Below are 22,300 nucleotides of genomic sequence, written 5' to 3' on the forward strand. Positions count from 1 at the left end.
AATTACTATAGGCTTCTTAAAAGGAAAGGGGTGGGGGGGGGGAATCCCAGCAAACTCTACTAAAAAAAAAAAAAAGTTTATTATGCTTTCTTCTGGGCACTGAGGTTAATTCTTGCTATAGAACTTTTAACACATTTCAACCAGCCATAGTATTTGTACCTCCTGCATTACAGAAAATGTGCTTTTCACAGGGAAAGCAGATGTGCAGAAATCTGGGGGAGACAGAGTTGGGTTTTTCTGGTCATAAAGTATGTCTACTTTGTTCTCACCTAGCCCCAGCTGAGGGCTTTTCCCCCTTCAGGACTGGGGAGATGTTACAATGCAGGTTTGTTTGTGAGCTCCCTTATCCGAAAAGTCTCCTGAATTTCCTTCCTTTTATTATTATTTATTTCAAACGCGATGCTCAGTCTGTCTTTCTCCTTTGACCCAACTAACATAGCGCTTCTCCTTTCTTTCTCTTCCAGGCTCCATGGGAGGGGGAATTGCAGCAGTTTGGCAGAAGAGCTCTGCCCCCCTTGCTTGGGGAGTGAAGTCAGAGGCAGCAGGAGGAGCTGGCTGGCTGTGTGTGTATGTGCAGAACTCCTTGCCCGCCCTGTTTCCTGGTGCTCTGCTCCTTGACCCCAGTGGCAGTCCGTTCTCACTGCACGGCTCTGCTCTCTCCCTCCTTTGCTCTCGCTCGCTCTCCCCTCTGTCTCTCTCGCTCTCTCTCTCTCTCTCTCTCCCAGATCGAGGCTCTGCTCTCATTCTTTCTATCTGTGTCTCTCATTTCCACTCTCCAGCCAGCCGGGGGACCCTCAGGGTCGAAGGTTTTGCCCTGCGTACACCAACCTCCACCTTCCAGCCTTTCTCTTAACCAGCTCTCTCAAATCCCCCATGGATCGGTTCCTCTCCCAGCACTGAAGGCATCCCTAGGACACACAGCAGCAGCCAGAAAAAGAAAGGTAATCAACCCCGATTAGAGAGAAGGGGAGAGAAACCAGATGGAAAAATAACAAAACACAAAGCCTCGGGTTAGAGGTGCCTTGTCATGTACAAGTAGAAGGGGATCAGACAGAGGCTAGCGCAGCAGCGCCTGAGCCAGGCTGCTTTAAAGAATAATAAGAATAGAACTGGCTGCTTATTTTCTGTTCACCAGAATGATCATTTAGCTGGATGGTTTGGTTTTCATTTGTTTGGGGGTTATTTTTTGAACAGTGAAAAGCTAATTATTTTGTTGAGCTGTGTGTCTTGTCTCCCTCCTTCCACCCCATGCAAGCCCCCCCTTCATCCGCCACTGCGTTATTTCTTGTCTGGGGGGAGGTAGTGGTGGAAGTGATTTGGCAGCAGAGAGAGAGAGAAATGGGATGAATTTTCCTGGCTGTTTACTAGAAAGTCTCGAGTGATCGGGGTTATAATGTTAGAGCACGACAGGGGGAGGGTAGGCCAGGGAGCATTTTGCTTGCTGGAGAGACCAAGGAAACGGTAGATCAAGCGGGCGAAATGCAAAGTACAGTTACATTCAAACTGAAATGTAGCGTTTGCTCCGATTTTTTGTGCAATTGAAGGGGAATTCCCCCACCACCACCACAATCAAAGCAGGCAACCGGAGGGAAGCGAGACTCCAAGAAAAGTACCGATTACAAACTGATTTCTTTTATATTCAGAGCTGGAGTTTCTCACTCTTATTTATATGCGAGGCAACTACATTTAAAAACATGCTTTGAAATCCTGATCCCAGAGGCCTAGGGCACTTGAAAAGAGAGGAGGGATTTTTGGGGGGGGTGGGGGGAAGGAGAATTGTGGAAATGACACAGCTGCAATAAAAAGCATTTGTTCTCTTGGTTGAATATATCGCTCCCCCCCCCCCACATCAGTTTTAGTGCAGATGTGGGCGTGGAAAAATAACATGCACTAATTTTAGAGAGCGGGGAGGATGGAAACTTTATGTATTTTAAAAAAATGCAGAAACGCCCCCCCCCCGAGGAAATAATAAATACAAGAGCAATTGCAAAATCAGGAGCTTGCAGGGCGGGTTTGTGCTTCCCGGGGGCTCTGGCTGTGTGTGTGTTTTCTTGATCTGGGCTATAATGTCGGGTCGCCTAGTGAAACTGAAAGATCGGATGGGATGAATGACGTTGGGAAAAGCGGGGTGTTGTACAAAAGGCAGGATGGTGCGGTGTCAGAGCCATTGGCCACTGATTGTGATCAATCGATCCGAGCCTGGGAAAAAAAGGGGTGAGAGGGAGTGAGCCAAGCACCCAGCACACTCCCAACAGCCAGCACAGAGGGTGCCCAGAGAGTAGGAGGCGGCAGCCGGGCATGAACTGACTGATAGAGGAGGTAGCGTGTGCAGACTGGTACCACTTCTGCCTTTTCCGCCTAGTACTGAGTGCTACAGAGCTAACCATTTTGGCAACTGGATCATTTATACTGAGGGATCGGCTTGCCACGAGGTTTTATTCCACAGACACATGAAGGGAGAGGAAGTCGGTGTGTGTGTTGGGTGGGGAGGGAGGTGGTATTTATGAATGTACAGCGTTGTATTTGTTTCTCTGTGCGACTCATGGTGTGTGTGCATAGTTTTTTGGATAAGCCTTCTGTGGGCATAACTAGTTTGATTTAACTTTTCATGCCTCCCGCTCTCTCTTGAAGTCTGCGAGCGTTTATCTAGACGTGTGTGCAGAGTGGGTAATGTGTTGTCTAAAATGAAATTTTAAAACACAGGTCTACAACTTAGTATATGCAGTGTCACTCTGATATATGCACCACTCTTAATGAATAGTATGAAGTTGGAGTTGCATGAAAAAGTATAGTACTGTACAACATTGTAGGGATTTCAGGCAAATTGTTAAATAATCATTAGCACATCCTGCAATATCCTATGAGAGACCAAAAGCTATCTTATTTATTGTGATGGGCTTGTGTTAATATTTTTCTAATATGTTGTTGCTCTATCAACGTTGATATAACAGTTATTGGAAGCTTACTTGAAAAGAAAATTAACATCTAATTTAACCCCATTTTTCCCTCTGCAGTTTTGACAGACTTCGACATTTTCTCCCACTAAATACCGGTCAGAAGAGAAATAGCATTGATTGTTCAAACTGAAGTCACACAAGTGCTTAAATTTGAGGGAGATTTTTTTTTAATAGAGTGCTATACAAGTACAAAGAGCTATTATGTATAATGCTTTAATTACAGCTAAAATTAAAATAAAATTGTAAAAGCTGCTCAGTATACGCCTTAGAAAAGTACGCTATAGTATAAAATTGTCTGCCTTTTGTTTTTAGAAGTGCCAGCCTTGTACATTTCATAGGTGTAAAACTGAACAAACAGACCCATGCAGGAAGGTATCTCTTTGTAACATTCTAAATAATAAATACACACTGAAAGATGGCTATTGTCATTCTCAGAATAACCTCTGGCATATCATTAGTAAAACATGATGTAATGAAGTGGATATTCTTTTCATAGTTAGATTTCTTGCTTAAAAATTATCAGGTAAGAAATGGCAAATATTGCATACTAGGTTGCACTTGACAGCTATGAAAAAACATGCAACTATTCTTTTGTGCTCATCATCTCAGTGAGTGCTTACTGTCAGGGGGGTGAGAAGAACAATAGTGCTGAAAAATACGCCTTTTTTTCCTTGGGTCTAATACAAATTTGTTTATGAAAGTTCTGAAATACTCGCTTCTGTTTGGCATTGTCTTCAAAGAACTCCACATTAAAGAAGATAATAATCCAACACCTCTGATAGGTGAGCTGTATTGCTATATAAAACATTCAAGAGAAGCTAGGAAAATGAAATTAAAATCAATCTCCCTGTCATATATTTGACTTTTTTCCATGTCGATATTTGTTGTTACCTTTCAGTTTAATTTGTTACATTGTTTAACTTAGTCTTAGTTAAGCATAAAGGTATATATTTAGGATTAAATGTTATGGGAAGTTTTTATTTTAAATATTACAATGAAACAACTTAAAAGTATTTTCTATGACTATCCAGTATCCTCTTTGTACTTCTGTTTTATGTTAGCTGAAATTTATATTTTAATAGTTTTATGAACACTGTAAAATGATGTTTAATATTATCTTTGTGCATAATTCACTCTAATGAGCAAATCAATTTTTTTCAGAGTTACTTGTAATAGGAAATGTAATATTCTGACTTTTGCTTAAGTACGTAGCCTTCCTAAAAGTCTGAGCAAAAATTTGGTTGTGGTTGCTTTGAATGTCCTCTGTTTTGCACAGTAGATTTTGATTGCAAAAAAATAAGATTGGGCATGTAATTTCCACACTATTCCCCAATTTATGTAAACTCTAAAGTTCTTGTATAAAAATGTGTGTTTTTTCCCCTTCAAACCTTGATGACTAACATTCTTTTTAATGACAGTCATTTCTCTAACAGGAAGGTGTTTGTATTTACTTTTGAGTGCAGTGCAATTATGCAGTTTTTACGCTGCACACTCTTAATAGTTTGTATCTCAAAAGAATTACAGTACTTAGAACAGGACTGCAATTTGAAGCAGGTGTTGTGTTTTACTGTTATGCAAAATAACAGTAAAATATAATTGTGAGGGAAATTAAGGAAACAGCTGCAAATTTGGTATGGAAACAACCACATTATGATTCGTGAGCAGTTATTACATGTATCTTACATCACACTTAACAGAGCAAAGATTTGATTTAGTAAATCTTACCTTGTTGATTTTATCCCTCAGACCCTTTACTATTCTTATGAGGGCAAATCAGTATAAAGACCAGACAGTGATTTCACTGAAACATACAAAATCACAAGTAACTCTCTCTTTTGGTGAGAATTTTAAGGTTTAGTTTAATTTTGTCTGCTTTTTACTGATATTGGAAATGGATGAGAGAATCCGATTCCTGGAATGAAGATTGTGGCATTTCTTTGCCCAGCTAACATATGGAAGCAGAGGTAGGCCTGAGGTTGTAAAATAATAAAATAAATGGCCTATGGCAGGCCATCTGCCATTTTCTGGGCATTTTTTCAATATTTTATGCCAAACTGGAAACTAGTCTTGTAATCTAAATAAGTTTTATTACAAAGCAAAGATTTCAAAATTTTAATGTTGCAAGTGGTAAACATACTTCTGTTTGGGAGCTAAGAGTAGTCTAAGAGCATCACTGTAGGAAAAATATTGCATAGTTTGATGCCTGAGGTTCAGATCATTCTCCTCCCTTCTATTCTGCATGTTCTCATCTCAGCACATGGAGATTTACTTTTATAACTTACATATAAATACAAGAACCTGCTCCTTGCATCTAGTAATTTAAGGCCAGGTCCTCTAGCTGAGGATCTGATCCATAAATAGTACTTATACAGAGATTGAAAGCACTTTACTGATCAGTTTTCACAATACCCTTGTAAAGCAGGGTCGTCTTGATATCCTCATTTTACAGATGGGAGGGCGAGGGAGAAATGATTTTCTGAAGGAGTCAGAACTAAGATTAGAAGTTGGGAGTTCCTGGCTTTGAGGCCTGTGCTCACACTGCTAGACCACCGGGCTGGGCTTCTCCACTCTGAATGCTAATATTCTTTACGATGGCTCTGTATGTGAGTACGTACGTGTACTAGAATTTGATGATGTCTGGTGCACCAGAAAAGGTGTTGGTAACTTGAATGACTCAGGCATGTGTGTGTATAGGCAGAGGAGCATGTTTTTCTTTTATTTGTATATGTATGTAGAATTCTCATTAATAGAATTATGTATGGGCACTGAGAGAAGGCTGGTAATAGTAGCAAATAAATCACAAATCTTTGATTATGTAAAGTGTGTAGAAAGCTTAGTTTTGTTGCAGGTAGAATGAGTATATCGGTAATGCTGCTCAAATGCCAGTTTTCCTTCTGACAGATATAAATACTTTGAACCAAAATGGTTACCTTTTGTTACAGCTTTGTAAGATGGGCTGTCTTATTTTCAGCTGGCAGAAGATCTGACGAAATGTAACCAACTTTGTAAAGCTAGCTGTGCTTCGAAGAGGGTGCAGGCATTTGACAAGAGCCATTTGACCTTCATGAAGTTAGGCCCAGTTATTAACTTTCACAGTTGTAATTAGCACTAGATGTTTATTTAAAATTAAGAGGAATAGTAAATATAGGGCACTTAGCTGGGGCTTTCTACACAGATTATTTTGTAGTGTAAACAAAGTCTTATTTTAAGCAATCCGTACTACAACAGTACTTAAAACAGTGCAAAGTGAGGAAGCTTTAAAAAAAGATGCGGATATAATTAACGTTTAGTGGCTAGATACTCAAATAAATGGGTACATAGAAATATATAGATAGAAATTTCCAAAGGATATCAGCATAGAACTAGATTGAAATACAGCCATAATTTGATCTTTTTGGCATCTCAGGACTTTAAACACTGTCTCTATTATTTTTCTTCCTTTTGTAGAAATCTTTAGTGTTGATGAGGAGATCCTTGGGTTCAGAAGTTGGCTGGAACACAATGCCCACCACCATTCTTGACTCTGGAAAGTTGTAAATTGCTCATGTCTATAAGGAGGAAGGATGGCTCATGGAATTCCTTCACAAGGCAAAGTTACTATAACAGTAGATGAATACAGCTCAAATCCAACCCAGGCATTTACACACTACAACATCAACCAGAGCAGGTTCCAGCCTCCACATGTACATATGTAAGTATTATTAACCTTGATTTTTGAAGCTAATTTAAAATGAAGTCTCTCAATAGGACAATTGGTTGAAAGCTAGATCAAGTGATTTGTTGATTAAACTACTTGACGAAAGCTGCCAATATTTGTTACATACTATATTTTACAAATAGTGCTCCATCACCTCTAGATGCTACTGACTTTGCCCTCCCAAGAGCATGCCACAGACTTAGGCCTGTTCTAAACTAGAAAATTAAGTTGGGTTAACAACCTTGCTCAAACATGTGAAAAATCTGCACCCCTGAGTGGCATAGTTAAGATGACTTAACGCCCAGTATAGACAGTGCTAAGTCAACAGAAGAATTCTTTTGTCAGTTTAGCTACTGCCTCTTGGGCAGGTGAATTACCTACACCAACAGGAGAATCCCTGCTGTCGGCGTAGGTAGCATCTACACTGAAGCACTGCAGCAGTAAAGCTGTGCCACTGTAGCATTTTTACTGTAGACATAATCGTGGTGAAACTCATCAGAATGTAGTATTGTGTATGAGGCGCCAGGTTCTGAAGTTCACTTGTAACTTTAGTGATCTCACTGTAACTTGCCAGAGGGACCTATTTCTTTAAAATTTTAGCACCCTTCCCCCACCCTTTACACTGAGCTGCAAAATAGGCCTAATTGGGACTAATTGTCCTCTGATCACTGAATCCTTTGTCCTCCTTGTTGTGAGTAGAACGTGTGCCGCATGCTTTATTCCACTCACAACAAGGATTCAGAAATTGTGGAACAATTAGACCCAAGAAATACAAATACTGAGTTAAAATACTGTTCATGGCCTGAACTTAAACCAACAATATTCAGATCTAAGGCTCTTTACCTCATGGTGTTATGCCTTAGTATTGTATGACTTGTAAAATCATAGTATCTAGGCACAATGGGGACTGCTAAGAACTAAGTGCTAGCTTTAACTCTGAATTTCCTTCCCATTGTTTGGCTGTCAGATCCTTATCAGCTATTTCTATTTAAGTTCTTTTTTTCTTAATAGTCTCAAATGTATGTTAAACTATAAAACAAAAGGGACGGCTCTTGACCTCAGAGGGGCCCCCTGTGTTAACCAGGATTTTGCACATTGTCACGCTATTGCATTTGATAGGGCCTTTGCATAGTAAAAGTGCTAAAGTAGCACGCCACTTCATAGCATTTTTGCTATGCAGAATCCTGTCAAAAGGTTGACAATCCAACAGCTGAGCACCTTTTCCTGGGACTTCATGTAGTAACAATATTCATAAAATCGTAAACCATCCATGGAGCTTCTAAAAGGATTAAGTTCAGAAGAGTGGCCACTTCCCAAACTTGGAAATGTTTACTTTAATTAAATTTTGTTGTAGCTGAAAAGATCATATTACTCTCCTTTCAGGGCAAAACTCTCCCCTCTGCTCCACAGTGTGGCTCTCTTATCAGCAGTGCAGATCTCCATTGCACATTCTGCACTCCAGGCTGCCCTGCTGACTCCCATCAATACCAATAGAATTTCTATGTACAGAATGAGTTCAGAATAACCCATCAAGATCCAGACTGTAGATTGGAGAGAATTTTTGTTCTTGAAGGGCCTATTCTAACTCTTATTGAATGCAACAGGAAATTATTGTGGATTTCAGAAGGTCCTGAAAATGGCTGAAAGACTAAAAAAAATTTACTTTTCAAAATGCATCTCTGATTTGTTCTAGAAATAGGCAGTAATAATAATGATGATCTCTAATTTTAATATTTTTGTGCATCTCTAAGCCAGAAGTAGTTGGGCAGATATCTTAGTTTCACTGGATTTGATAAACTACCTAGTCTGAATTAAAAAACTAATGTTGTAATTTGCAACATAATGAAAATGAAAACAAACCCTTAACTACAATGTTGCTGCTTTGATTTCAACACTTATGCATAAAAGAAGGGTATGACGTGATAAAGGGATGGAGTGATGGGAGAACGAAATGATTTTTGCACCAAAATCTTGACTAAACTGGAAGAGAGTGAGTGAGGTGAGTTCCGAAGTGCAGAAAGCCAAAGATTGCAGAAGTTGAGGTAAATTTTGGCATTAAGAATGGGGAGCAAATGCTGGATTTTAGAGAAGCTATAGAGGAAGAAATGACAGGATGTGGGTGCAGAGGCGAGTGATGAGGTAAATATGTCATCAGAGTTGTGAGTGTGAATAATCAGGACAGAGGAGTTGTCTCTGGTCGTGGAGAAGTGAAAGAAAAGTGAGAGCTTCAGAAAAGGGTGCTCATTTGCCTTTCCAGGGTGTTATAATGGAAGCCGTGTGCATACACAGGAGCTGGGAGATCAGCAGGCAAAAAAATCTGGGGAAGAAAATTGGGAAAGAAAAATAACCAAAAAAACCTTTCTGTAAAAGCACACCTGCTCTTTTTACCCTTCAGTCTCTGCATTAATGCCACACTGCTGAAGCTGCCAATCTTTTATGCAGCTTTGTTTTTCTTATTGCACTTGTTAATGCCTCTTTATAAAGAATTCGAAGAACTTCTTTCTTCCGGTTAATGCAAAGTTACAATGCAGCCTGATAAGAGTGTTGGGAAGTTGATAAACAAACAAAAGTATACAAGCATTGAGCATACTCGAGTATACAAGCCCATGCCAATGGACTGCTATATTGCTTTGCTTGTTCTAAACACCATAGTCTAAAGTAGAACTCAGTTTGAAGGCCAAGCTGTCATGTTAGCACCCAAGCTTTCTTCTCAAGGAATTATCAAAATTATTTGTGTGCAACGCATCTCTGTTTCTCCTTTGCATGTGTGTTCCTTTGTGTGTGAAGGCAAGGGTTGGGAACAAGGCTTAAAGGACTATTGAATACAATTTAATCTGGATTGACTGAGCTGCGTACATGTCTCTTGCATTCATAGGGCTTGATTCTGATCTCACACTGGTGTAAATTAAAGATCAGTGAAAACTTATCAGAGTAAAACTGCAGCATGAGATCAGAAACATGCTTACTGTTTCCTTAGACTTTGTCCATCTCTTCTTCCTCCTCCTCCATTTGATGTCTCTGAGACGCATGGTGTAATCAGCACAGAACAGAGCATTACTCCTGTTCTTTTTGCGGATACAGACTAACACCGCTGCTGCTCTGAAAACAGTTTCTCTTATGTTCTTATCCTGATTCTGACACTTGCTGTGGCTGTGGATGAGGCACTCTAAAGGGGTACTGTCAGGTGAAAAGTCATTTATTAAATACCCCAACCAACCAAAACTCACATTTGTCTACTCCTGTTACTCATAGCAGCTTTAATTACTAAACTGCAAGAATTGTACAACTCTAATATAATTTTCCCCATTTATGCTTTTTTAATGTTTGCGCTGCCTTCACTTTGAGCAGGTGACACAAGGCCAGTTTCACTTTTTCACGGTCTGATTGTTCTGTATATGTGCACAGTGCTGCAGTGATTGGTTTGCGAACACCATGAGACCAAAAATACTTCTTTTCATTAATATGTTAAAGAATTTATTAAAATATTTCTATTGCATTTTGTAAAATCCATTCATTCTATATTTTTGGACTAAACTACCTGATTGTACCATGCTTAAGGGGAAACTTCTAAGGAAAAAACACCACAAATTGCATTTGCTTCTTAAGAATGTATAAAGAAGCTGTGAAAGATCACTTTCCCCCCAGGTTTTTCTGTTTCCTCGTTTTATGTTAAAAGTATCAAGAATATATTTTTCCCTCTCCTGATTCTGCTGGAGGTCTCATTGGTGGACTCTGAGAAGTAGGTTGGAATCTTTCATAGATCTTAATTGAAACTTTGACAAAGATAACTTTCCTTTCATTTGCTTACTAGGCATTTGAATTAAATAGGTATCAAAAACCCAGCTGGCCAGACAAGAAAACAAAACAGAACACCAACCAAAAAACAAATACAACACAGATAGCTGTAATCAGACTGAATAAAAATCACTTTCCTTCTCAAACAAGTTTCACTTCTTTGATAATTGTGATTTCATTACCAGTTCTCCAGTCATCCATAGAATAATTTTGGAAAAACAAGGTACTGAATATTTCTAATGTGATAAAGAAATATGGAAGAAAAAAAATCTTTAAAAAATAAAATGACCTTAAAGACTTTTAAATACATGAAATACATGCACCATTGATGTAGAGTGTAAGCTCTTGGGGGCAGAACTTTTTTTTTAACTGAAGGATTATATAACACCCAGGACTTCTGAGCTCTGGTTTTGGCTTGTGGCCTCTGTGTGTTGTTGTAACACAAGCAGTAATAATAAAGAAAAGCAAAAAAGGCCTCCTCTCCCCTACCTCCACTCCACTTTTTCTAGGCCACCTTTAATCTCCTTTCCTCAGTTTTGTTCACTGGGGGTGGTCTTTTTGATTAACAAATAATAATTGTCCAACTATATGAAAACTTTCACAGAAATATTCATTTTTTAATTTTTTCATTGAAATGAATCAAAAATGTTTTGATTTGAAACAAAAAATTGTTATTTTATGTGAACTGGAACTTTTTTTAATTTTCTGGGTTCAGACCTCTCACTCCTCCCCGCCTTTATTTTCATCTTGAAAAGAGAGTAAATGGATGTGAAATTGGGAAGAGAGAAAAAAACCCCAAACTGAAAAATGTTCAATTAGTGCCTAATAAAAATGCATTTTTTTGTTTAGTTTTGACAAAAAAATCATAAATTTCCAGGAAAACCTTTTTTTGAGGAAAAAGTCAATTGTTTTATTTTAATTTTTTTCATGGGAAATACTTACCATTTTTTGACCATTATTTACTCCACAGTAGTGTTGAGAGGATTTGTTAATTGAAGGTTCTGCTACTGCAAATTAGTTCATGTAGACAGATCCTCATTTACTTTTTTGGGGCTCTACCCAGATATAAAGGTCCACCCATGCAAAATAGCTTGCAGGAATGGGGTCATGGTTTTTAAGGTGCTTTGAAGATGAATAGTGCTATATAAACATTAAAGATTAGTATGTTAAATGTATGGTATGGTTTAAGGACAGTTCACCACTTGGGAATAAGGAAGGTGGCGATCTCAGTACGACAGCAATCGATGGAAACTTGTCTAAGGGCTTGTCTACGTGGGAAAATGTGCTAGTATAATTATATTGCTATCATTATACTGGTATAACACCCCTTGTGGACACTCTTATTCTGGACTAAGAGTACTTTTTTCTAGTTCATCTTGTAAAAGAGGAGACTAAGGGGGGATATGATAGAGGTATATAATATCATGAGTGGTGTGGAGAAAGTGAATAGAGAAAAGTTATTTACTTGTTCCCATAATATAAGAACTAGGGGCCACCAAATGAAATTAATGGGCAGAAGGTTTAAAACAAATAAAAGGAAGTTCTTCTTCACACAGCGCACAGGCAGCCTGCGGATCTCCTTGCCTGAGGAGGTTGTGAAGAGTAGGACTATAATAGAGTTTAAAAGAGAACTAGATAAATTCATGGAGGTTAAGTCCATTAATGGTTATTAGCCAGGATGGATAAGGAATGGTGTCCCTAGCCTCTCTTTGTCAGAGAATGGAGATGGATGGCAGGAGAGAGATCACTTGATCATTACCTGTTAGGTTCATTCCCTCTGGGGCACCTGGTATTGGCCACTGTCGGTAGACAGGATACTAAGCTGGATGGACCTTTGGTCTGATCCAGTAGGGCTGTTCTTACGTTCTTATGTTTAGCATATACTCCCACCAAAGCGACACCTGGTAAACTGAAAAAAAGCCACTTTTATTCTGGAAAAAGGGTTCCACATGGGAAGTTATGTCGGTATAACAATGGCAATGTAATTATGCTGGAAAACTTTTGTTTACACTGGGATGCTAAATTGTTAGCACAGTCATTATGAGAAAGTTAACCTTGGAAAGTAGGATCTTTTACATTTTTCTTCTGATAGGGAGCTGATCCAACAGTTACTCAGTGCTTGGAGCTCCTATTGAAGTCAGCCTGATTGTTGCTTGGATTTACCTTTTAGTATTTACTTTTCAGTATTTATACAGTTTTTAAAAAACAAACAATACAAAATAATAGAAGAGCGAACACACTACATTTAGGGCTCAATCCTGCAAACACTTAGGGCTTATCTACACTTACAGCTCTGTGGCTTCTGTTAGCATAGGTTACTCCACCTCCCTGAGAGGCAGTTGACATAATGCTGTCTACACTGAGATTTAGTTTGGTATAATTCAGATTTTCCACATCCCTGAGCAACACAGATGTACCAACATAAGTTTTTATTGTAGACCAGAGCTTGCACACCTGAACGTGTTTGCAAAATCAGGGCAGTGAAAACAGGCTAGTCAGTTTTATTTAGTCAGTGTCAGTTTCATTTTCTGGTGCTCATATAGTAGAACAATGGGATTTGAACTGCAAATATGGTCATTTTTACTTGTTTGTAAGCGATCTGTTTCACTGTTGTTTTGTTTTTTTTTAAAAGTCATGGAAGCATTACTACTACTCTTAAATTTTTAATCACTTATTTTATAAAATCAAAGTTTAGGACCTGCCATTATTCCTTTAATTTCATTGTGCCTAAAATTCTTCATCTGTAAAGTAAGAATAACAGTGCTAGCTGCCTCACAAGGACACTGTTAGGTTTAATGCCAACTCTGCCCACATATCTACACCAGCGACACCATCATAGGACCTAACCAGATCAGCCACACCATCACTGGTTCATTCACCTGCACGTCCACCAATGTAATATACGCCATCATATTGATCACAGTGCCCTGCTATGTACATCAGGCCTAATACTGGACAGTCAGCTAGCGGAAAAGGATGAAATGGACACAAATCAGTATATTCGAGGAAATGGCAATTATACAAAAATCCTGTAGAGAGCACTTTCAACTCACTGGCACGACTATTAGCAGACCTTATAGGGTGGCATCTGCAGCAAAAGAATTCAGACCAGACTTCAAAGAGAAACTGCGAGCCTTCAGTTCATTTGCAAATTTGACACTATCAGCTCTGTGACTTCACAAAAGACCTGTGAATGGCTTGCCATTACAGTAACCATTTCTACCTCCTTGGTTTTCACACTCCTACTGCGGAACAGGCCTCACCTCCCTGACTGAACTAACCTCGTTATCTCTAGTTGTGCTTATGTAATTATAAAACGTGCCCCTGGAAAATTTTCCACTACCTTGCGTCCTGACGAAGTGGTATTCCACCCACGAAGCTCACAAGCTCCACAACGTCTGTTAGTCTAGTAAGGTGGCAAGGATTCTCTTGCTGCTTTTACCAGATCGCAGACTTAACACGGCTTATTCTTGATATGTTAGGTTTAATTCATTTTATGTAAGGACCTCAAGAATCCTAGAACTGGGATGTGCTATAGAAGTGAAGAATTTTCAATAATTGATATGTAATTTATAGGCTCAGAGATTGAATTTCATTATTAAGTTCAAATTGGGGATCCATCCTGTAAGCACTTATACATGTGGAGAAGGTTAAAAACATCTGTAGTCATTCACACTATTCAGATGCTTTAAAGTTAAGCATGGAGATATGTGTTTGCAGGACTGGCGCCTAACGGTGAAATCCTGGCGCCCTTGACATCAGTGGGAATTTTGCCATTGACTTCAGTTGGGCCAGGATTACACCCTTTGTTACATTGAGTATATTGTGCTAAACTCTCTTTAAAAAAGTATTCCCTCTGCTTTCTGTTTGTAAGACACTTCACATCAATTTTAACATTACAGCTTTATAAAGAGACTGCCTGTGATGGCATATGGCACATCGGCGACTGTCAGTAGCAAAAATCCCCAACGTCTGGAGATGGGACACTAGATGGGGGAGGGCTCTGAGTTACTACAGAGAATTCTTTTCCAGGTATCTGCCCAGGGGGTCTTCCCCACATGCTCAGCGTCTGTTTACCATATTTGGGATCAGAAAGGAATTTTTCCTCAGGTCAGATTGGCAGAGACCCGGGGCGGGGGGGGGGGGGGGGCGGTTTCGCCTCTTTCTGCAGCATGGGGCTTGGGTCACTTGCAGGTTTAAACTAGTGTATGAAAGGAACCATTAGTCTGACCCACAGATTTTGCTGATCCACTAAGATATATAAGAGACAAGAGCAAATATGTGCTTTGCACCAGCTGATTTCACCATCCAGATTGTTGGTAGTCCCAACATAGTACGGGCCTGGAACAGCTCATTAAAAGGGGTTTGCTATTGTGAAAGGGCTCAGTAGAAAAATTGATTGCCTCATGGGACCAGTATTCTCATCCCCCCTGAATGTGGCACTTCCAAGCCCCTCCCCAGCACAGAACCCAGAAATACCAGGAAGGCAGGGATGTTGCTGTGAAGGCAGCAGACCCCTCCCCTCCGTTCATGCATGAAGAGTGGGATCAGGCAGGTACAATCTGACCTTTTGTTATCTGCATGTTTAGAGCTACTGCCTGATTGTTTCCTCAGAGTGGTAGGGAGGAGATGGGACTCCTTGTGGAACTGACAAGGGAGTTTGACTCCTGCACGCTTTGGATCTTCCAAGTTTGGCAGAGGCTCTGTACTTCAGCAGTGATTCCCGGCCTCTTATTTTATGTGTCCTTGTTTGAATTTCTCCTTTAGAAAAGCAAACTAAAATGAGACTAAAGGAGAGCTCTGCAAATGAGTGTATGTTCGTAATGTAACTGCACATAGCCTTCATGCTTGTTTCTTGCATGACTGTTTCAGAAACATCAAAACATTAGTGCAAGCATCAGTTTCAAATAATATTTTACACAATGACTCTCACGTTTGGATTTCAAATCTTGAGCTACCAACATTTACAGAGGTTAAAACAAACAACTCACTGCTGAGCCAACTGTGGAGCAGGAGCTCTGTTGTAGGGTCCTAGAAATTCAGGGCAGCATGTCTTTCCTCTCCTCAAATTGTACCTGAATGTTTTTGCTTATTTCTGAATTCTGTAAAATGTCTTTCTCAGGCTATGTTGACCCTAGGTAATAAAGCTTCTCAGACATGATAGAAAAATCATAGGTCTGGGGAATTTCTTTAAAGCATGTATCTTATCAGAATGCTGCAAAGTTACCTATTCAGAGACATAATAAAATTTGGCCTAGGGGCCATCTGTGTTGTCACAGATGACAAGTGCTAGCTGAAAAAGTCAGCACCAGCGTCAGGTGGAGAATCTCCTGAGTGTCATAAGGTGAATTAATTCACCTGTAAATCTTAGACCAGATTTTTCCAAGTCCTTAGAAAGAATTCCAGTATGTTCTAATCCTTGAAATATTGGCATATATAATCAGTGGGCCAAATTCAAATGAGATATAAGAAGGGGAAATCCCATTTATATCAGAGAAGTTGTTCCTGCTTTACCATGCCTGATTTTGACACCCCCTGCCCCGATTTTCTTTTGTTTCTCATTTATTTTGTGCAGATCTGTACAAAATGCATAGACTAAGGATATTTTAAATGTACTTAGCAGCAGTAATGCCAAAAGATCCTAAAGTGCTTCACTAACTATATACATATTACACCATGGAAATGCAGCCACCAACTTGAACATAACTCACTGCTCAACAGATAAAGAGGGTACATTTTGGCTAAGGACACTGGGTACCCTATTCTTGCCATAATTTTTTTAAATTTTGATGCAGAACTGACAAGGCCTGAGTTCTTAAGGTTTGTCTGATGCAAATAAACAGTAGAAAGGTAATCTGCTGTGTTTTTGTTGCTTCTGTTTATAGGGCAAAGACATACCCAGTACAGTCACCTTATTTATTGTGCAGCATTTTGGAATTTTGTACTAGTCCGCAGGAGAGGTAGTGAGCAAAAGGGAAAATATGTATAAGTTTAAAACATTGTAAGAGGAAGTACTGTGTAATAAACACAACTAGATCTTTAAAGGTTTTATTTCAGTGGACATTGGAAAACAGGATTATAGAATCTAATACAATAGAGATCCAGCATGCAAAGATATACTTCCCCAAAATTTAAAGCAGGACACTGAAAGTCAAGGTTCCTGGGGACCTGAGTTTTCATTGTGTTAGGAGTTCCTTTATGCAGTCCAGCAGAGTAGGGGGGCATAAACCAACAGATCTGTCCAATGGGGACTATCCATGCATAGTAGATCTATCTCTCTTGCAGCTGCTGGGGCAGGGGAGCATGGGTTGAGCAAGATGCATGTGGATGTGCTCTGACTATTCTTGGTCGCTGGAATGTTGAGTCGCTCAGGGATGGGACCAGCCTGTAGCTGGCCCCAGAATATAGGTAGCCCTCTTTATGCTTTGAGAAGCTCAGCTAGACCCGAGATTCAGGATCTTACCATCTTTTCCTTGTTCTTCCATTGACCTGTTAACACATGGATAGTCTTGTATCAAACATCCTGTCTGTTCTTCCTGTTCCCATGTCTAAAGTTACGACGATACCACCCTGTCTCACAGGGGTGTCCTTTTGTAAAGGATTTGGAGATCCTTAGATAAAAAAAATTTCTCAAAGGAAAATTTGAGGAAATATTCTGAAATGGGAGGAGCAAGACGTTTTCTCCATAGATACACTTCTTGTGTGTAATTTTAGATTTCATGGAAAAGTCAGCACTGACATGTTTTGTACTGTTCACTAACAGAAGACATTTCTACTGTTTTTTTATAATGTGCATATTTTAAACATGTATCATTATGTATATGGATAAAATAAGTAACAACAAGAAAACCAAAACCCTACCTTGTTTTTACCAGGAGATTATTCTTCCCTTTTGAACTGTTATACCATGGTATCTTGTAAGATTTATTTTTATCTCCATTTTTGTATTTCTTATTCCAAGCTCTTTCTTCTCTGTATGCTGCTTGACATTAGGGCTACAAAGACCCAAATAGATGTTGACAAGAAGAGATGGTACTGGAGGCTCCTTCACAGCAGAGCCCTGACTTATTGTACTGGGCATTACCTTATATCTAGTACACTGGATTGGAAAGCACACAGTCATTCAGTTTAGTAGACTAGTTCTGTCCGTGCTGGGGAAGGGTTGAGAGAATGTGTATGAGAGAGGGACCTTATCTGATGCATTTATAAGCCAGGAACTTGCTAGTTACCACATTTACAGTTTCTGTGGCGTAAGGAATTGAGTGCAGTGACTGAGAGCTGCAGGGTTAATACATTATTCCTAAATGTTTAGCTACTGTGTCAGTTTGCAGGGAGGCAGTGGTGCTACTACTGTACATTTTCCCTGAAGCTCATGTTAGAGGACGCAAAGCAAAAACTCACCAGGTTTCAATTATATTAGAATATCCATCTTTTGAATGTCATGTTTGTTTTTGACCAACAGTTAGAAAACAAAGAACCCTTCTGTGAATCCTCAAATGCAGCAAGGCAATAAATGGTGAGGCTATGAATTTTGGGAGAAACAGTAGTGTACTTGAAATTCAAATTTCATATAATTCAGAGTTTGTTGTAACTCAGGGCTCTGTCCTCCCATCCCATTAAAGTCAGTGATAACACTCTCATTGGTTTATAGGAGCAGAACCAGCCTCTAACAGGCTATATAGCAATATTAGCAGTTTAAAGGGACTCATCAACTTATCAGTCACAGTGTTTAGTGGAATTCGTTTACCTGTGATTGTTAAAAATAACACCTATGTTTGCCATAACTAGCAAATATTTGGGGTTGAATGCAGGAGAGTCCCCATTTTCTGTTTGTTTTCTTTGTGCATTTGATGGCAATTGTATAGCACAGCTGGTCAAAAAATGAAACAATTTTTGCAATTTCTTTTGAGATCAAAATTTTGCGGAAAATATCAACATTTTGGAATTTTTTTGATCTGCTTTAATGTATGGGAAGTTTCAAACCTGGACTGCGCACAGTTTTTGTATCAGTATAACTGTGTTGGTTTAGGGTGTGTTTTTTCTTGCTGAACAACACCTACCTAGTATGGACTAAACTGTAAGAATGTAAAGATGTTATATACTAGTATAGTTTATTCCCTTTCCCATGGTGATTATACTAAACAGATATAAGCATCTTTATACTAATGAAACTGCATCCATACCAGGGGGGTGTTCTGCTTTAACTGTATATGTACAGTTGTACAACTTTGGGTGTAAACAAGGCCATGTTGTTTCCTTAATGTATTCAGCCAGTTTTTGGTTTCCTCTGTTGTTGCTGTGTGACAAACTAGCACCAAGAGGGGAGAGAATACATTTTAAAAAAATGAATGTGACTGTAAAACCACAAAAATTGGGTGGGAAACCCAGAGATGTGTAAGCTCTGCAAGTACTTTTAAACTCATTTTAAAAAAAAGCCTGGATTTCAAATAAATGGTATCCCCTTAGATACTACCTCAATTTTCCTCTTTTCATACGAAGAAGAGATATTTGTGGTTTTGAAAATAATGCCATTTTATATGCAGAACCTATATAGTGATAAGATCGCTATATAGAGATAGCTTGAGAAGAACATTTTCACTTGTTGAGGTCTGATCCATACTGCAACCTCTTGGATCTTTTGGAGATTGTTTTACTTGCTTGTGCTAAGTTTCTGGACTATTTTGTCTACTAGGAATGTTATCATTATAATGAGGCAGCACAGATCAAATACAGCAATACAAGTTTGTAGATACCCTGTGAGAATTAAAAAAAAGAGAGAGAGAAAATAATAATCCAATAGGGGTATTATTTATAATGTTTTTTTTCACTGTGTCCTTTGATGGTATTTTTGCCAGACTATTTTGTATTGCCACATCTTGACAATGCCACAGTATTAATGGAAGGAGGCACAGGTGTTGTTTGTTTCGGAGTATGAGACACCATCTTGGCAACAAAACTAAGACCTTTAACTCTTGGAGTTTTTACCATTTGTTGTTAATTATCCGGTATCGTAAATTCAACACCTTGGAGAAAAGGGTGTGTTTTGAAATGTGTATGTAAGTAGAGCATTCAGTTTTTCGGGGCAAAAAGGAAAAGGGAGTCCTAATGGTATTGCTTTCAAGGAAATTAAATGCTCTGGGTTTTTTTCCTTCAATCTGATTCAGCTAGATCCCATTAATACTGAGAGGCTTTTACTGTAAAGAACCTTTGCAATTCAGCTATGGTCTAGATTAAAAAGAAATCCCAATTTAAATGAAAAATTAACTTTGCACTGTGTTGCTTTCCTGATGGTCTGTTCATGCTGTAATTATGTATTGTACGTGCAAGAATCATTGTTTCCAGCCACCTCTTCCTTTCGAAGCTTAAGACAACATGCTATAGAATGGCAAGAGGCTTTAGCTGCCCATCTTTATGATGTGTTTATTTTGTCCAATATAGAATTAAAGGGTTTGATCCAATGAAAGTCAATAGAAATTTTTCAAGTGACATAAATGAGCTTGTAATCAGGCCTACATAAACTAGGAGCCATTAGCAGATTTCATGCAAGAAATAATTTGCAGGGAAGATTTTACCTTGAGTCACACTATAAAGAAATAATGCAGTTTCCTTAGACACAGTATGAAGGGCCACCACACCTCCTGTCTAATAAAATACAGAAGGAATGCAGGAAAATAGCAAGTGAAAAACACAATGATGTTAGGCAGGGAACAGAATAAATGGAAAATGAAAGATGAACAAATGATTTGAAATAACCAGCAAGCAACCAGAGGGAAAAAATATTGGAATTAAGTATAGCTCTCTCTCCATGTCCTGCAGCTGTGCTTTGTGTGTCAGGATTTTACTGTCTGCATATGAGTTTGAAGGCATTCCTGCTCTAGCATGAAATATAGTGATTGCATATGGCACACATTATTACTGAAGCTTTAATACCAGAGTCAATCTGAAATTGTTTGTGTTTTATTATTTCCTTAACAAAAGCTTTTTTCAGCTCTTAAGCCTCTAGTCTTGTGTCTCCTAATTGCTCACAAGGGAATTGCTCAGTGCTGAACAAGGGCTTGTATGTTCACATACTCATGCAAGGTCATTTAAACCTTTCAGTGCCATGCCCAGAGCCTAACCACTTTAAAGATACACTATTATTATTATTATTTATTATTTTATTCTTTACAATTTTTCTTCTGTTAAGCTTAGTGTGCTTGTGAAAGGTGCCAGGCTGACTGCACTGGGAGAAAAACCCACTCTCTACAGAGCTATTGCAGTTGCCGTTAAAGCTTCCTTCATAGTGTCCAACAAATGACCCTCATCTCTTACTTCTTTCAGGATTGAAAGAGTAGATTCAGAGAAAGCCAAATGGAGTGATTGTATTTGCACAGCGGACACTCATCCATGAGGAAGCAGACAGAGGCCACTAACTTGTTTCAGGCAGGCTACCAACAACCCATCTGATTGTAAGGGTTTTTGTTGTTGTTTCTGTTTGTTTGTTTAAAGTCAGAAACAGTGATCTAAGTGAACAACCGCAGAACCCATTACCGATTCCCCAAGCCATCTACTTCTGTGCAATATACTTTATATCCCTGGGACTTAAGGCTGTCTCAACTGGACCAACAAAATGTTTCCAGTTAATTTACGGATTTCATCTTTTTATTTTCCAACATGAAACAGAGCCAGTTTAAGAGTTACTATGACTCATATGGTGATTAATTTCCCCTTTTCCCCAAACAAACAAGATCTCCTTGTAGCCCTCGTCACATAAAGTGGTCACCTTTAAAAGTTTGCTAGTTTTGCCTTAGATTAATGGATAAATAGTCTATGTACTGTTCCCTAATTTTCTAAGGGAATACTTAGAATACTGCAAATACAGTGCTAATATTACTTAGTTAACTGAAGCAGGTGTTTATGGGTGACCACTTTCTCATATGGAAGTTATATCATCATCAGATATGACAGGACACTTTAGGATCTTTAGGGTTAAGCTAGTGTAGTTCAGAGTCCAAGACACGTACAATGAGCTTAACTTTTTGCACGTTTTAAAGCTTACAAGTGTCATTGAAAGCTCAACATTTGCTCCTCTGTAGTGGTTGTGGGTACCAACCACAGTATCCGCTAAGAAGTGAAAGGTGTTGTAGTTACTGCAGGGGTTGTCAAAGGTGAGATTTTGTAAATAGCATTCACTAAATGGTCCTCCTGGCAAGGTCATAATTTTAAGAACCATCACAGTGATGGGAAATTTAAAAAAATATTATTTACAGTTTACAAAGACTGACTTTTCCACTAGTTTTGTGTTCCTTCTGCTATTATTTTTGTTTGAGTGAAAGTTTTCTGCTTCTTTATCCAGCATCACATCTCCTGGATCCTGTGAGGAAGCCATAGTGTTGTGTTTTAGAGATGAATTGCTTGTTAAAAATATAACTGGGATGTCACAGAGTTAGCATTTAGACATCACAGCAGAATCAAATTGAAAGTTCATATGGGCTGTAAGAGAGAGAAACTTTATTAACCGCCCCCAATATATCTTTTGATGAAGAAGATGAGGCAGAGGCAATATTAAAAAAAACTTGAAAGGTGTAAAGTATGATATATTAGTGAGTATTCCCCCAGTGTGAGAATCCCCTTTTAAAATGGTCCCATTTAAATGAGAGACAAGGTGGGTGAGGTAGTAGCTTTGATTGGACCAACTCCTGTTGGTGAAGAAGACCTTATATTGGTGAAAGAGACAAGCTTTTGAGTTTACACAGAAATTGATCCAATTAAAGATATTACCTCACCCACCTTGTCTCTGTAATATCATAGCACCAACACAGCTACAGCAATTCTGCAAACAATTCAAATGAGTCTGTAGTCTACATTATAA

General features: G+C 38.9%; 1 protein-coding gene across 2 annotated transcripts in view; it reads left to right on the forward strand.

The window, feature by feature from the left end:
- Positions 1 to 687: 687 nt before the first annotated feature.
- Positions 688 to 22,300, forward strand: part of MPPED2 (metallophosphoesterase domain containing 2) — a 136,021-nt gene continuing 114,408 nt past the window's right edge. The window contains exons 1-2 of one of the 2 annotated variants that reach the window (XM_032779874.2): positions 688 to 941; positions 6,405 to 6,648. In XM_032779874.2, the coding sequence (XP_032635765.1) occupies positions 6,521 to 6,648 (128 nt within the window). In that variant the 5' untranslated portion in view covers positions 688 to 941; positions 6,405 to 6,520. Of the gene's footprint in view, positions 942 to 2,037; positions 2,470 to 6,404; positions 6,649 to 22,300 lie in introns of those variants that run through there. The other variant, XM_032779875.2, reaches the window with a different exon arrangement.

Source organism: Chelonoidis abingdonii, chromosome 4 (assembly GCF_003597395.2).
Source record: "Chelonoidis abingdonii isolate Lonesome George chromosome 4, CheloAbing_2.0, whole genome shotgun sequence".
Taxonomy (NCBI): Eukaryota; Metazoa; Chordata; order Testudines; family Testudinidae; genus Chelonoidis; species Chelonoidis abingdonii.